Source organism: Symphodus melops, assembly GCF_947650265.1.
Source record: "Symphodus melops genome assembly, chromosome: 20".
Taxonomy (NCBI): Eukaryota; Metazoa; Chordata; class Actinopteri; order Labriformes; family Labridae; genus Symphodus; species Symphodus melops.
Window position 1 is genome coordinate 19,407,804 of NC_136710.1, and position 15,903 is coordinate 19,423,706.

Sequence of the window (15,903 nt, forward strand, 5' to 3'; positions counted from 1 at the left end):
ATCTTCATGCTGGCAGGTCTCAGTCTTCTTCCTCAGGATGCAAAGCAGACAGTAGGAGGAAATCTGGCATCATACAATAACATGTTAGTGTCCCGTCGTGTGGACTTGTTAGGAGTGGGTTGAGCTGCAGTTGTCGTGATGACATTACCGAACGTGCTAATGACGTTAGCACCAACAGAGACGATCCCTCGGCTCATCGTGATCCTCCCCAACTGAAGGTTTTAGATTTCCTGATGTGGGGAAATGATGTGGCGATGTCTTCTTCCCATGTCAACCGCTAATATGCATTTTACAGTTTTGATTACTTCATGTATTTATGCATTATGTTTTGTACCGTCCAGCACCACAGGGCATCGCACCATTCGTTAAGCTTCAATATGTTCATTGGTCAAGCTTCAGTAGAATATGCCTGCATGTTAGCACAATGCTAATTACAAAAGCAATACATATCCAAAAGATATTCAGTAACAACAGCAAGTTGCAGCATGTCATTGGTTATTTTCATAGGCAGGATTCAGTTAGCTTCGCTAAACTAGTTGCTAACTAGCAAGCTGCCTAACGAGTGCAGGAGAGCTGTGTTGTATTCAATCAAAGTAATGGCCCACTTAACATGGCGCTTCTTTACAACCACCGAACCTGAACCTGAGTTCATCTCAACACTTTCTGCAGACTGCGTGGATTAACATGCATTAGTAAGTCACAAGGCCTCCGATTCTTCCCAAGATACAAATAACAGCAGATGTGAACCGGGTCGATCCTCAGGATATCGGAGTATGATTCAGTGTTTGACAGGAGAGCGCTAACTTGTCGTGCTGTACTTCTTCTATGAACCTGTGAATCTGTAAAGTGTGTGCTGTGTCTTCATCCGTGTGTCTTTTCATCTCTGTCTCTCTCTCTCTCTCTCTCTCTCTGTCTCACTCAGTGTGTTTCTACCTTTCACGTCACTCCTGGTCCAACCACTAACCAAGTCTCTTCCTCTTCCTCCCCCCCCTCCCCTCTGCCTCTCTCTTTAAATGCTTCCTCTCACAAACTTCCCTCCATCATACCCTCCTCCTCCTCCTCCTCCTTCTTCCTCCTCGCTGCACCGGTGTCTAAGTGTAGCACTGTCCACTGCATGGAGTGTGCCACTGTCTGCAGGTTGTATGGTGCTGATATTTACAGCTGCATGCAACCAATGGGAGGGTGGATGTTGTATTTAAGATTGCTTTTTCTGACCATCTGCAAAGAGTGGGAGGGGTTGAAGTGTTAACATGGTGTTGATGAGAGTTTTACATCTCTTGATGTAATGAAACAAATTTCAGGACTATGATTCAGTTAAAGGTTGTTTAAACTGGTTATTCCTGAAATTTAAACCTGGGTCTGTTTTTGGGTGCACATTTTGTTGTCTAAATGAATAACAGATATCAGACAAAGAAATGTAAGATTCATTATTAGGAACCATTTATACATGGAGCAACTCAAAGTGCTGCAGAGTGTTAAAAACAGAACATTAATGAGTCAAAGAAATGGCAAAAGTTAGACTCCACAATACATTACATCAGAGCCTGACTGATTTTTTTCAGGCCAATAACGATATTAACCTTGGGACAAAAAAAATCACAAACCGATAAATCGTCCGATATCTTTCTCAGATCTGTAGATACAGATTATATTATTAGTTCTAACACACCTGTGAGGGTCACGCCACTGGAAAGTAACTGAGCATGTTCGTATGTCACCACTCGATAGAGTGATGACGCTTGTTGTACTCCACATAGCGCCCTCTGCTGGTGACAGAGAACTACAAGTTTAATACAATGAAGCTCAGATGAAAGGCTCTTTGCTTGGTGAATAATTTAAGTAATATCAGTGCGTATATCATCCATAAAATTAGCCGATATGATAATCGGTCAATGAACGTTGACGATGTAAATCAAATGAGATGAAATCAAAGGAATAAGGTCATAGTCATTTTAACTTGTACATGACAATAGTTGCTTGTCTTCATGACTTTGATTGGAGAGCTTTTGTTGTTGTGTGTCGTGGATGAACATCACAACACAATAACACAACAAAAAACTTGACAATTGAAGCAGCTGTAGACAAGCACAGTCTGGCCACCAATACGGTCAATTTGACCTTGCAGAAGAGGGAAGTTGTTGTCGGTCTTTTTTCTTTTTTTCCTTTGTGTGGGTTTTTCTAACTATTGTACGAACCAAAGTCAGGAAACTACACAAAAACAGAAAGTTTTAGACCAACAACTCCCAAGTTCTGCAAGCACAATGAGTAAGGTGTCTGGTGGATTGACAGGAAGTGATCTTACAGCTGTTTCTGGTTAAAGGCACTTTAACCAACAGCTCCGTCTCAGTAGACTTTCTTGTATGTGTGTTGTGTTTATTGGTTATCTACTGAAGCAATCACAGAACCTTTCGTATCTTTTAGCCATTTGGACAACAAAATGTGTAAAAATACGGCCCAGGTTTGTTACTACTGAAACTACCCTGTAAGTGATGTGGCTCGAGTGACCGTAATGTGATGCACAACATCTCTCTTTTCCTTTATGTTAAAACGTATCTCTCTACCCACCATGTTGTGTATATATAGACAAGGCTCCATTTATGTTGTTGCGTAATACAACAGCAGAAGCAGCTGCAGTAGATGTATTCATGTAGGAGGCCATATGTGGTTGAGCTGATGTGAAGCAGCTCTACTCGATATGAGTCATAAGAAGAAGTCCAGCGGAAACCAGCAGCTCGTACAGTCCCCAGCGAACATGTGTTCACTTCGACGTAAAGCACATTATTGAAGTGACGCAAAGTGCACAGAAAGCAAAGAAGCTCTGCAGCGCTCAACAGTGACCGCCTACTTTATCTGAAGCTGTGGTTCTGTGGGTTAAATTTCCCAGTTTAAATCCTCCATTACCATTTTAGAAAATCCTTGAATCAACAATTTTACTTTAAACTGAGCCAACCAGCTATGTGATTACTCGTTACAAATAATACGTCACTGAAAGATGAAGTGAGCGAAGGGACTACGCATCCCACAATCCATTGCAATACCATCAAGACCCGTAATGACACATAGTTTAGCACACATTTTTACAAGTGTACGCAGACCTTCTTTCAACAGCCTAAGTTTGAGGGGGTGGTAAACATTTCCATGGTAACAGTGGGCTCCACCAATCAGAAATGTCGCTATGACACGGATTGTGGGTAATGCAGTTCAACAGTTGAGCTGAACTCCGAGTCAAGTCAAATTGAATAGGAAGAAGAGCAGTTTGTGGAGTTATGGTAACTACACGAGGGCTTTTATAAAGTCCCATGAAGACAAACTACAGTAGGACAGCCAGCCAATGAAAATGATTGTCCACCAGAGTTTCTGTGAGATCTCGTGTCCGTGGAAGGACCACTGTGAAAGGTGTGCAGTCTCTCGGTCTGTCCGATTGGTGTAGTCTGTGCATTTATTTGAAAGCGTCCTCACGCCTGTGCTCGCTCACGTTTTTAAAAATCGGTCGTCTAGTGTGTCGCCAGCAAACAAACGTTCCATCCATTAAACTGATGTCAGATTGAAGAATGAAAACAATGATTCGTTGCATCTCCAAAGACAAAAGATTTTCACATTCAAGTGTCACCCAAGCCATGTCACTTACGTGTCTCCCCTCTGAGCTGCTCCGCCTCCTTTGAGCGACGGTGCTTCAGCCTGTAGTCGTGTGTTTAACAGATGTTTCCCTCCCTCATTCCTGCTGCTTCAGATGATGGTCAATAGGACTACTGAGGTATAAACACGCTCCTTCTCATTCCTCACAGATTAAAGTCCTGTTTGTTTCTCTTTTGTTTCTGTCACTTCCACAGCACTGCATGGAGTAAATAATCACAATGTTGTTTTATTTCACTGTTTCATTTTTTGGTTTTCGTTTGATAAGGTGTCGACATGCACGGCTGACGTGAATGGCCAAGCTTATGCTGCGAGTCGTGCTCTCAGACACCGCTCTGCTTATCTGTAGTTTTCCTTTTATTCATGCTGTGTTTGTTTTCACTTCTTCTTTACAGTTGTTATTGATTTTGTCACCAGTTTGTTTTTACGTGACTTGTAATGGAAACATTTAAATATATCTTAAAACAACATCCTTATTAAGATGTGTGGTTCACTCCTTTATTTCTATGATTACATTTTTCATTCTGAGAGGTTTTCAATGGATTAAATCACAATAACAGTGAATGTATAAAGTCTGCTTGTTTGTCTTGTTATGTTGTCTGTGTCTGTCGTGCTGCATGTCGTTGTTGTCGTTTTCAAAATGCACCATGAAATTAAAATTGGAAAATGAGTCATTATAACTGAATCCAGCAAACAATACAATGATCTGTGGAAATCCAGTGCTGCCCAAATTAAAATAATAGAAAAAAGTTGATTTCATCTGTTTGAAATCATTTTTTCAGAATTGATCTGATTTAAGTTTCATCTTTAAGGGGCGTCTTAAAAACACAGATTATGTAAAAGTCGGGTGAAAATCAACAGAGCCCCACCATAAGATATCATCACCATATCGATAGTTACAGCACGATATCACGATACTTGAGTCACGACACGATATCACAATACTTGAGTCACGACACGATATCACAATACTTGAGTCACGACACGATATCACAATACTTGAGTCACGACACGATATCACAATACTTGAGTCACGACACGATATCGCAATACTTGAGTCACATCACGATATCACAATACTTGAGTCACGACACGATATTATCATGATACTTGAGTCACGACACGATATCACAATACTTGAGTCACGACATGATATTATCACAATACTTGAGTCACGACACGATATTATCGCAATACTTGAGTCACGACACGATATTATCGCAATACTTGAGTCACAACACGATATTATCACAATACTTGAGTCACGACACAATATTATCCCAATACTTGAGTCACAACACGATATTATCCCAATACTTGAGTCACAACACGATATTATCGCAATACTTGAGTCACGACATGATATTATCGCAATACTTGAGTCACGACACAATATTATCCCAATACTTGAGTCACAACATGATATTATCCCAATACTTGAGTCACGACACGATATTATCCCAATACTTGAGTCACAACACGATATTATCGCAATACTTGAGTCACGACATGATATTATCGCAATACTTGAGTCACGACACAATATTATCCCAATACTTGAGTCACAACACGATATTATCCCAATACTTGAGTCACGACACGATATCACAATACTTGAGTCACGACACGATATTATCACAATACTTGAGTCACAACACGATATTATCCCAATACTTGAGTCACAACACGATATTATCACAATACTTGAGTCACAACACGATATTATCCCAATACTTGAGTCACAACACGATATTATCCCAATACTTGAGTCACGACACGATATCACAATACTTGAGTCACGACACGATATTATCCCAATACTTGAGTCACAACACGATATTATCCCAATACTTGAGTCACGACACGATATCACAATACTTCAGTCACGACACGATATTATCACAATACTTGAGTCACAACACGATATTATCCCAATACTTGAGTCACAACACGATATTATCGCAATACTTGAGTCACGACGCAATATTATCCCAATACTTGAGTCACAACACGATATTATCCCAATACTTGAGTCACGACACGATATCACAATACTTGAGTCACGACACGATATTATCACAATACTTGAGTCACAACACGATATCACAATACTTGAGTCACAACACGATATTATCACAATACTTGAGTCACAACACGATATTATCACAATACTTGAGTCACGACACGATATCACAATACTTGAGTCACAACACGATATTATCCCAATACTTGAGTCACGACACGATATCACAATACTTGAGTCACAACATGATATTATCACAATACTTGAGTCACGACACGATATTATCACAATACTTGAGTCACGATACTATTTTCAAAGTATTGTTACTTGGTGGCCATGACACAATTTGATTTGGCCATGCAAAATACTCGTACACGATCCCCCCACCTCTAATAATTATTCCTTCTTCCCTCTTATTTCTTAAGTGATATTCAATCACAAGTTGATTCTTAACCCTGACTCCTGTATGTTTTATGTGCTCTGGTTTTATCCGCACATAAAATCAACTTAATTGCGGCTCCTACAAAGTTGATTCATGATGGGGTTTTTTTTTAATATGGCAGTCCTGGTTTTTCATGGATAACAGAGCTTACAAAGTGTTTGAAATGCATGACTTATTACACCAATCTGTAATTTGACTCCACTCTTTTAACTATTTCAAACAGCACTAATCAGTAATGGCATGAGAAGCTCGTAATTCTTAAAAAAATGTTAAACCTGCTTGTAAAAAAAAAACATAGACTTGGCGTTAATGAGCATGTTTGCATCTCTGGGCTCCGTTACTTTGCACCATTCTGAGCTTTTGACTGTGTAAAGTTTTTTGAAACCATCACGTTGGTCACTGTATTCCTCACACTTTTATAAACAAACTTTCTCACGTTAAATCGGACCACACTTACAGAACGGCAAGGTAAGGCAAGAATTTCACAACTCCTCACACCTGCTCTGCCAATCTCTATAACTTCTCTCATGTACTTCTCTCATTTCTAACTCCTGATTTTTCTCTGATGTACAGTTAACATAGTGCACTTTGGTGTTCATGTACCCTCCTCGTGACACTTTGATTTGTTCACTATCATTTCTTTTTTTTTTTTTTTTTATTGGGTACCTAATGTTGTTCGTCCATCTACATGTGAATCTTGATGACGATCTGTGTGTGCTGTACATCTATTTTTGATTTCCTTCTTTCCTTTTTTTTAAATTCCTTTGAAGCGGGGAAAGGCCTTTGTTTTCTTTCTCTGGTTAAAAACATGCATGGAGGTAATGTGAGTGTCAGAGTGTGTGTCTTTTTGGTGTTGGTGTGTCTGTGGGTGCAACTTTACCCTGACATTTAAATGTTTATGATTTTAATTCTTTTTTCCTTTCTAACTTTTTTTTTTTTTCTTCACCTGTGATGTTTAATGCGACTGCTGCATGCTGGGAAGACAAAAGATCAGGAGACACAATAGAAGAGGCTCAGTGACAGGATGTAAAGGCTGTTGTCTGACCTCGCTCTTCTTCTCTCCGTCTGTCTCCTGCCTCTCTGTCTTTCAGAGTGGATTCACCCCGCTGCATATTGCTGCCCACTACGGCAACGTCAATGTGGCCACACTCCTGCTGAACCGAGGGGCGGCGGTCGACTTCACAGCAAGGGTACGCAATGTCAAAAACTGAATAATCATTGAGGGCGCAATCACACGATAGGCCAAGTTGTCCTGTTTCGTTCATAAGCACGACTGTCCCCCCTCCCCACAACATCGTAACACAGCACGTAATTATGAAGCCTTATTAATCCTAAATATAAGCTAGTCACTTAAAAACCCTTTAATCGGATGTCATCTCCAGGGGCGGCTGTGGCTCAGCGGTAGAGTCTGTCCTCTCTTAGCAGGTAACAGGAAAGTCGAGGGTTTGATCCTCAGCTGCTGCAGCCACATGTCCAATATGTCCTTGAACACAACACTCACTCCAGTGTGTGAATATGGATGAATGGATGAGTTAATACTGATGGACTCTTTACCACCACACACTTTGAGTAGTCAGATGAGTAGAAAGGCTCAAGGCGAAATTTATCATTTCCGATCTTGATTTGCCAAATTCTGAAATTTTAAATCGTTTTATTGGAAACACCACTTATTGTAATAGTTGTATGGGTAATATCACCAATAACCTTTAAATTTCCTGAAGTCAATTTGAAAGATCAAACCCTGTGGGGTTTAGTTTTATTGGAAATTTCTCTTCTGGCCTCTCAGTCGCATGTTGGGTCCTTTTAATCGATATCAGCTAGAATACAAATTCAGATCGCCTATTTTTAGCCGTGTGAGGAGCGTGTTTAAAAATAGCTCTTTCCTCAGCTCCATGCATCACACGTGTGGTGTGAAGAGTCTGCAGAGATCTGAAATGGTTTGTGATCAAAAGGCTGCTCCAGCAGACAGCTGCAGGTTTCAAGGTTCAAGTCGACGTCTCTAATCAATGTAAGGATCTTAAACGGGTGCAGGACTCAAAGGTGATGATTAGAGTCACAACTGGGGTTGTAATTTGGGTTTCAAAACATCTATAGACTCGATGAGTCAACTTTTAATGCAGCCTTTCACATTCACACATACATGTGCATTGAAGTCATGTGACTCCTCTCCTGCAGAATGGGATCACTCCTCTTCACGTGGCGTCCAAACGAGGAAACACAAACATGGTGGGTCTCCTCCTGGACCGAGGGTCGCAGATCGACGCGAAAACACGGGTGAGTGTGATAAAAAACAAATCATCCCAAACATGAGCAGCTCGTTATCGAGTGATGACAGATGTGAACGTGAGCTTAGTGCTGTTGTTGTCAGCTCAGCTCAGCGGGTCAGAGGATTAAAATCGGTATCGCTCTGCACTTCCTGACCTCGGCTGGCTGTTATTCTCCTGTGTTTTAGCGAGCAGGAGTGCGAGGTTTATTAGCTGATTTGATTCTGACAAACACCAAGCTTCTGTTGCTCGTATCACCCTGCTCACATCGACACCTCCTCTGCAGGATGGTCTGACTCCTCTTCACTGTGCGGCTCGGAGCGGCCATGATACGTCTGTGGAGCTGCTGCTGGAGAGAGGAGCGCCAATGCTGGCCAGGACCAAGGTCAGTTCCCCGTCTACGGTTAAAGATACAGGAGCGAAATGATTCCGAGCAACAAGCTGCAGCCTCTGTCGCTTTTTGTTTGACATTTTAGGTTCAAATACCTGATTCTAATTTCACCGCACTCAGACGAAATGATGGTCAGCACTTTAGCACATTTATCACAGACCCCCGTCATGAGTAACATCGCCTCTTCATCACATTTCAGAACGGGCTGTCTCCTCTTCACATGTCGGCTCAAGGCGACCACGTGGAGTGCGTCAAACACCTGCTGCAGCACAAGGCTCCTGTTGATGACGTCACGCTGGATTACCTGACGGCGCTGCACGTGGCGGCTCACTGCGGTCACTACAGAGTCACCAAACTGCTGCTGGACAAGAGGGCCAACCCCAACGCCAGGGCGCTGGTACGCTGACCACACCACACGCTGATCTGTTGAAACTTGGTTGATGCCCTGGATGGATTTTTTTTTTTTGGCATAGTTGAGCCGTCCGTTGTAACCGAAGTCTAAAACAAAAAATCCCAAGAAAACACAAACTGCTCCAGGCAGCAGTCAACCAGCAACTCCTGCTGCGTTCCACTTTCTATAAATGTTGTGTGTTGTGACGGTGAAGAGAGAGATTGAACAGTTTCTGGTTAAAAATATGCATCTCTCTTTTTTTATTATTATAATTATTATTATAATTGTTATGAAACGCTCTGAGCGTGATAAGATCTGCTGAATCTCAGCAGTTCTCAACCTTTCATGACTGCAGGTTCATGCACTCTACACTCAGTGAGAGCCTGAGAATCAAACCTTTCAATTATGTTGTTTATTGTTCCAACGCTCCTCCACAGAACGGCTTCACTCCTCTGCACATCGCCTGTAAGAAGAACCGAGTGAAGGTGATGGAGCTGCTGGTCAAATATGGAGCCTCCATTCAGGCGATAACTGAGGTACAGAGCAGCGCGGCAGAAATCCAGCCTCTTCTCTCTGTGTTTGTAGACTCCGACAGGATGTACTCGGACATCTTGAACCAGTTTGCATCTTAACTCAGAGATAAGCTGTGATTATTGGGTGTTTTCATGACATGTTGGGTCTTACTAATATCTTACTAATATCTTGTTGATTTGTCGTTTACTTAATTTTTCTACGTTCGAAATAAATTTGAGAAATTTGGGGAGAAAAGAAAATGTAGCAATTTCACAGCTAACATTGACTTCCTGTTCTGTGTCCAGTCTGGTTTGACCCCCATCCACGTAGCCGCCTTCATGGGTCACCTGAACATCGTCTTGCTGCTGCTGCAGAACGGAGCCTCGCCGGACGTCAGCAACATTGTGAGTGACGAGTGGACAGTTTGAGACGTTACACTCAGCTGGTTTAGATGTGTCTCCCCTGACCGTCTGTGTCAATGTGTTTACATGCACAGCGTGGTGAAACAGCGTTACACATGGCGGCCCGGGCAGGTCAGGTGGAGGTGGTGAGATGTCTGCTGAGGAACGGAGCCATGGTGGATGCCAGAGCACGGGTACGAGCACACTGACCTTTCATTAGCACGCCAGCTAGAATAGTTTGATTTTGTTTGTAATCACGTTCCTTCCTCGCCGTCTCTCTCAGGAGGACCAGACTCCGCTCCACATCGCCTCCCGTCTGGGGAAAACTGAGATTGTTCAGCTGCTGCTGCAGCACATGGCTCACCCTGATGCTGCCACGACCAACGGCTACACTCCGCTCCACATCTCGGCCCGGGAGGTGCAGGTGGAGACAGCATCTGTCCTGCTGGAGGCCGGAGCTTCACACTCGCTGGCCACGAAGGTGGGTGGAGGACACGCGTTTTCTCTTTCCATTTAACCACTTGTATACCAGGGGCGCCCGTGGGATAGAAGCGAAACTTCAAAAATCAGGCAGCCCAGGCTCTGTTCTCTCTCTCTCTCCCTTCTCTCTCTCTCTCTCTCTCTCTCTCTCTCGCTCTCTCTCTCTCTCTCCCTCTTTCTCTCTCCCTCTCTCTCTCCCTCTCTCTCTCTCTCTCCCTCTTTCTCTCTCCCTCTCTCTCTCCCTCTTTCTCTCTCTCTCTCTCTCTTGCTCTCTCTCTCCCTCTCGCTCTCCCTCTCTCTCTCCCTCTCTCTCCCTCTTTCTCTCTCTCCCTCTCTCTCTCTCTCTTGCTCTCTCTCTCTCTCCCTCTCTCCCTCTTTCTCTCTCTCTCCCTCTCTCTCTCTTGCTCTCTCTCCTTCAAAAACCTTAAAAAAAAAGCATCGCAGGAGCTCCAAGCAGTCTTTTTTTTTTTTTTTTTTGTGGACATTTTCTTCATCCTTATTTGTCATGTGACATAAACAGTATGAGCAGGATGTCCGTGCATCATATTTGATTTTCTTTTATTGAAAATGATGAGGAGGGTGAGGATGTCAGCTGCCTACCTGCAGCAACGTTTCTATGGAAACAGATTCATTATAGACTATTCAATAGATTATTTGAATAAATAAATGCCAGTTTGTAAGATGAATATAAATACATACAACTTAGCTCTGCACACGAGACACAAGTTAAGTTCTGTTTCCACACAGCGCTCCGGTTCGGTTCGGTAAAGCCTGATCCTGCTTGTGTTTCCACAGCCATCCGGGCCACATTTGGTAGGCGGCGTGTAAGCCGGATGTCGATCGCTGGGTCAGCTTGTAACATTATAAAAGCTAATCGCTAACAGCTAACCCAGTAAAGCGACACAAACGAAACTAACGCTGAAGACATCCAGCAGTTCATCTCCTCTGTCACTGTCATGTGACTCTTTATTACAAAATCCAGCTTGTTTCAGAGAAGGCTGTGTGAGGCGAGGACAAATACAGACCAATAAACAATCGACTGTTTAAACACAGCAGGGTTGTGTTTGCCGCTGTCACACAGGAAGTGACGATTCTTTCAACCAATCAACGGACTGCAGTGTTTAGCTCCGCCTTTAAGAATCGGATCGATATGCTCGGCACCCCAACAGAACGGTCCTAAGAAGCAGAACGGTACGGGTCGGATATTTCAGAATCTTTCCCGTGCCGTACCGAGACGAACCGAACTGAACCGCTTGGTGGAAACGGGGCTTTAGATCCGCCCTCTTTCCCCAAAATGACTCGAATGCATCATCATGATTGACTCTTCAATAACCTGAACCCATGTTTATAGATCATGAAGTCTCATCTTAAAACAAGGAGTGCTCAGTGGGCTGTCGCCCTGTATGAGGCTATATCACATGACGTACACTTAAAGAAATAGGCTATCCCATGATGCTTTGCTCCTGCAGCGTCACATGAAGAGGTAACAGACTGTTTGACCCCCCTTCCGATGAATGATTGATGATTCTGCTTCTGACTCCTTTTCTAATATATTCATTCTGCATTAAAGGAGGGACGAAGCCTTTTCTGAGGCGGTGTACTCGTCACGGCTCGCCGGCTCTCCTCCCGTCTCGCTCTTAATGTTGCTCGTTTCTCTCCAGGGGGTGGGGGGGGGGGGTGGATGAAGGGCGTGGCCGTCCTTGGGGGGAAACAAATCAGGAAAATGTGTTTTCATGCACGCTCTGCATCGATCCGAGCGCTCTCACAATCTTTCAGTCTCTGAGCAAATAAAGCCGCCTCGCCCTCCTCTTCATCCCATCAGCTCCAACGCCAGATTTAATCTGGCTTGGACAAACAAAGGATTGCTCTCTCTCTCTCTCTCTCTCGCTCGCTCTGAGCAGGGCTGGGTCATAAACACACGGTGGTCATGTGGTTTCTGACAGCTCCAGTTCACATGAACACATGGTGGCAGAGCGCCCTCTGCTGGTGTAACTGCGTCACTTTAAAGAGCTGATCATAGAGATGTGGTTTAAGGTTGCATTGTTATTGCATCAGCGCGACAACAAGGTGGAGGTTTGTTATCGTTTTGTCACACTCAACGAGGAGGCGATGATGTCAGAAACAATAGATGTGCTAATATTTTATATATATGCTTCCTCAATCAGCCGGTGTGTTTTTGTTTTTACACGACTGTGTGGTTTGATTTTCACTCCATGCAACACAGAAAAGACGAATCATGATCCCTCAGTGACTCACACATCAGGGCCCAGATGAAACCTGTATAAAGGTCTGCTGTGGCTCAGTGGTGGAGTCGGGTGTCTCTTCAGCAGAAGGTCAGGGGTTTGAGACCTTCTGCTGCTCCTGCAGCCTCATGTCCCATGTGCCCTTGGGCAAGACTCTAAACACCGAGACGCTCCCGCTGCTGGGACGGCGATGTGCAGCGTCTCGCTGGAGGTGTGACCTGCGGTGTCAAAGTGCTTTGAGTAGTCGACAGGAGAAGTCGAAAAGCTTTCATCCTTTTCACCCATTTAGACAAAACGCTTTAAAAAAAGGTTTCAAATCAAAAAACCTGAATGCACAGAATCTCAATGTTTACTCAAACGATTTGTACCTTAAAACATTTGGAAGCTTAAAACAATGGCTTCTTTAACTGTAAATTAAAATGACCCTTGCACTCATGTTCATTGTCTCATCAGCTCTGATTGGCTTAAAGCTTTCCCGTTGTCATCGTCTTAACGGATGCTTCTTGATCTCTTCTCTCCACAGAAAGGTTTCACTCCGCTGCATGTGGCCGCTAAGTACGGGAGCCTGGATGTCGCCAAACTTCTGCTGCAGCGTCAAGCGCCGCCGGATTCTGCGGGGAAGGTATTTATCATCTTGAAAGGAATCTTTAGGTCTGTGCGCTTTCTTCCTGTTGACTTCATGTTGATTAAACATTAAACCTTCCTTTAATCCTTGAACCTGTCCGTCGTCTCCTCATCAGTCCAGGTTTCCCTGCAGTGTTCTCATGTTAACTCTCACTCACTAACTGCTCTTTAATCCACACTTGCTCTCCCTCCCTCCCTCCCTCGCAGAACGGCCTCACCCCGCTCCATGTCGCAGCACACTATGATAACCAGAAGGTGGCGCTGCTGCTTCTGGACAAAGGAGCGTCCCCGCACACGATGGCCAAGGTGAGAGCCTGCAGTGACTCGGCCCTCCCGTCACGCTCTCTGCTGGAGACAAAGAGAGGACACGGAGGGTGACGCTCCATAGCTTGTGTGCACAGATTATTATTCAGAGGTTACATATTTTGATTTAATGTAAAATCTATTTGGACAAATTCGTAGCCTCCTGTATCTTTACCAATCGGTTGTTATAAACTTTTTTGGCAAAGTCAGCAACTTGTAGAAAACAGAGTACATTAGGAAAGAGTGTGATTGTTTTACAGGAAACCAGATTATAATCTGATAGTTTTAGGATCAAGTGTCCACCAGAGTCTTCACTTCTTTTCAATGACATTGAAATGACGAAGCAGCAGCAGGCGGTCTGCCAGGAGGGAAAGTGCAGCGTCCAGCATCTTTTTTTTTTCTCCAAGCGTTTTGCCTTTATGTGTGCGGCTCTTTCCCTCCGACAGATCGCATGTTGTGCCCTCGTCCTCCGCGCTCCGTGTCTGGTCAGGTAAAAGACACAACCTGAAACAAAAATCGCAGTAAAGAGTAACGGAGCAGTGGCGGTCATACACCAGCCGTCAACAGACTGTTGTCATGGAGACGGGACAGACATGCAGCGCTTTTATACAAAGCACACAGTCAGCACAAAAAGAAACGCCAGGTGGACACTGTGTCTTTTAGGATCAAGTGAAAATCAGTTGGGAACAAGAAAATGGGAATAATTGATTGTCTCGAGGGGAACTAGATCTTTCAGAGAGAGCAGAGCATCTTTTAAAGATTAATTTACAATCTTTGAATTTGATTGTTTTTATCTTCTTGAAATGAGTTGTTGTTTTGGGGCGTAGATATATATAAAGAACTGTTTTCTTGTGAGAAAAAACTATTATTATTCTCAACTTTATTTGTAAAGGGACCATGTGCAATATTATGTATTGCCATTTGATGTATTGCACCAGATTTAGCATAATCTGCATAAAACCTAACATAGTAATACAAAATATAAAATGTCTGTGACAAACATAGCAGGTTATCTACATACACACATTTACAATTTTATATACAAGACACACATTTGAAAATAGCTAAAAATTCTCAAAATTCAAGAGATTGTGTTTTTTGAGGATCTTGCAATGATGATGTTTTGTTGAAGACTTTTAAGGTTTGTTTGTACAAGGACTCCAGGGGTTTAATGACTGTTTCACCAGCTTGCCCCCAACATGTAATACAATATGACATGTGGGAAAGAATTATAGCATGCACGAACACCTTGGCAGCTTCATTTGAGAGACAGCCTCTAATGTGTCTAAAATTGACCAGATTGTATTTGATGAGTTTTTAATCATTTTTGGCACATGCAATTTAAAATTGTGACCGTTAAGAAAATATCTTGAATTCCTGTAAGTACACGTTTTTGCGAAGAGAGACCGACTTTGTATCGAGAATTAAAAAGCTACAATCCTGTGGGAAAATATTCATCGTCTGACGCACACAAGATGGTTGTTTTGAAGCAGCTGAACCAACAGCAAGCGACGAATAGATTCCTGTTTAAAATGTAAACCGAGCTCTTATTTTGAAAGGGAAAAGTAAACATTTCTTAAATAGGCATTTATTTTGAATTGCTTTCCCTCCTCTCTCCTGACGTATCAGAACGGCTACACCCCTCTTCACATCGCCGCCAAGAAGAACCAGATGGAAATCGCGACGGTGCTGCTGCAGTACGGAGCCGAGACCAACATCCTGACCAAGCAGGGCGTCACCCCGCTCCACCTGGCCTCTCAGGAGGGACACGCCGACATGGCCGCGCTGCTCATCAGCAAGGAGGCGCAGGTCAACGTGGCCACCAAGGTACGGCAGAAACCCGGGTTCATGTCAACAAACCCTGAACGCAACACGAGCGCATCACAAGAGGGAATTAAAGGAACAGTTCACCGGACAAACACGGGCTCAAGATGTTGATTTTCAGTTTGTACCTGAACCTGCTGCTCCTTTCTCACTCACTCTCCCTGGTTCCCTACTGTATCCTCTGCCCTATCAAAATAAAAGCCTAACAGTCACAAAAATAAAAGAATGAAGCCTCGATAGTGTGACGGGAGCTGCTGTTTTTAGGGAATATTTGGATCTTGCTCACAATGTCAGACTCCATGTATGTAGTGACTGTTGTGTGTGTGTGTGTGTGTGTGTGTGTGTGTGTGTGTGTGTGTGTTCTTCCTGCA

General features: G+C 43.4%; 1 protein-coding gene across 1 annotated transcript in view; it reads left to right on the forward strand.

Moving 5' to 3' along the window:
- ank2b (ankyrin 2b, neuronal) overlaps window positions 1-15,903 on the forward strand; it is an 86,726-nt gene that overhangs the window by 26,462 nt on the left and 44,361 nt on the right. The window contains 13 exon segments of the mRNA XM_079371637.1: window positions 1,102-1,137; window positions 3,731-3,754; window positions 7,190-7,288; window positions 8,274-8,372; window positions 8,649-8,747; window positions 8,953-9,150; window positions 9,582-9,680; window positions 9,963-10,061; window positions 10,154-10,252; window positions 10,342-10,539; window positions 13,305-13,403; window positions 13,613-13,711; window positions 15,338-15,535. Coding sequence (XP_079227763.1) covers window positions 1,102-1,137; window positions 3,731-3,754; window positions 7,190-7,288; window positions 8,274-8,372; window positions 8,649-8,747; window positions 8,953-9,150; window positions 9,582-9,680; window positions 9,963-10,061; window positions 10,154-10,252; window positions 10,342-10,539; window positions 13,305-13,403; window positions 13,613-13,711; window positions 15,338-15,535 — 1,446 coding nt within the window.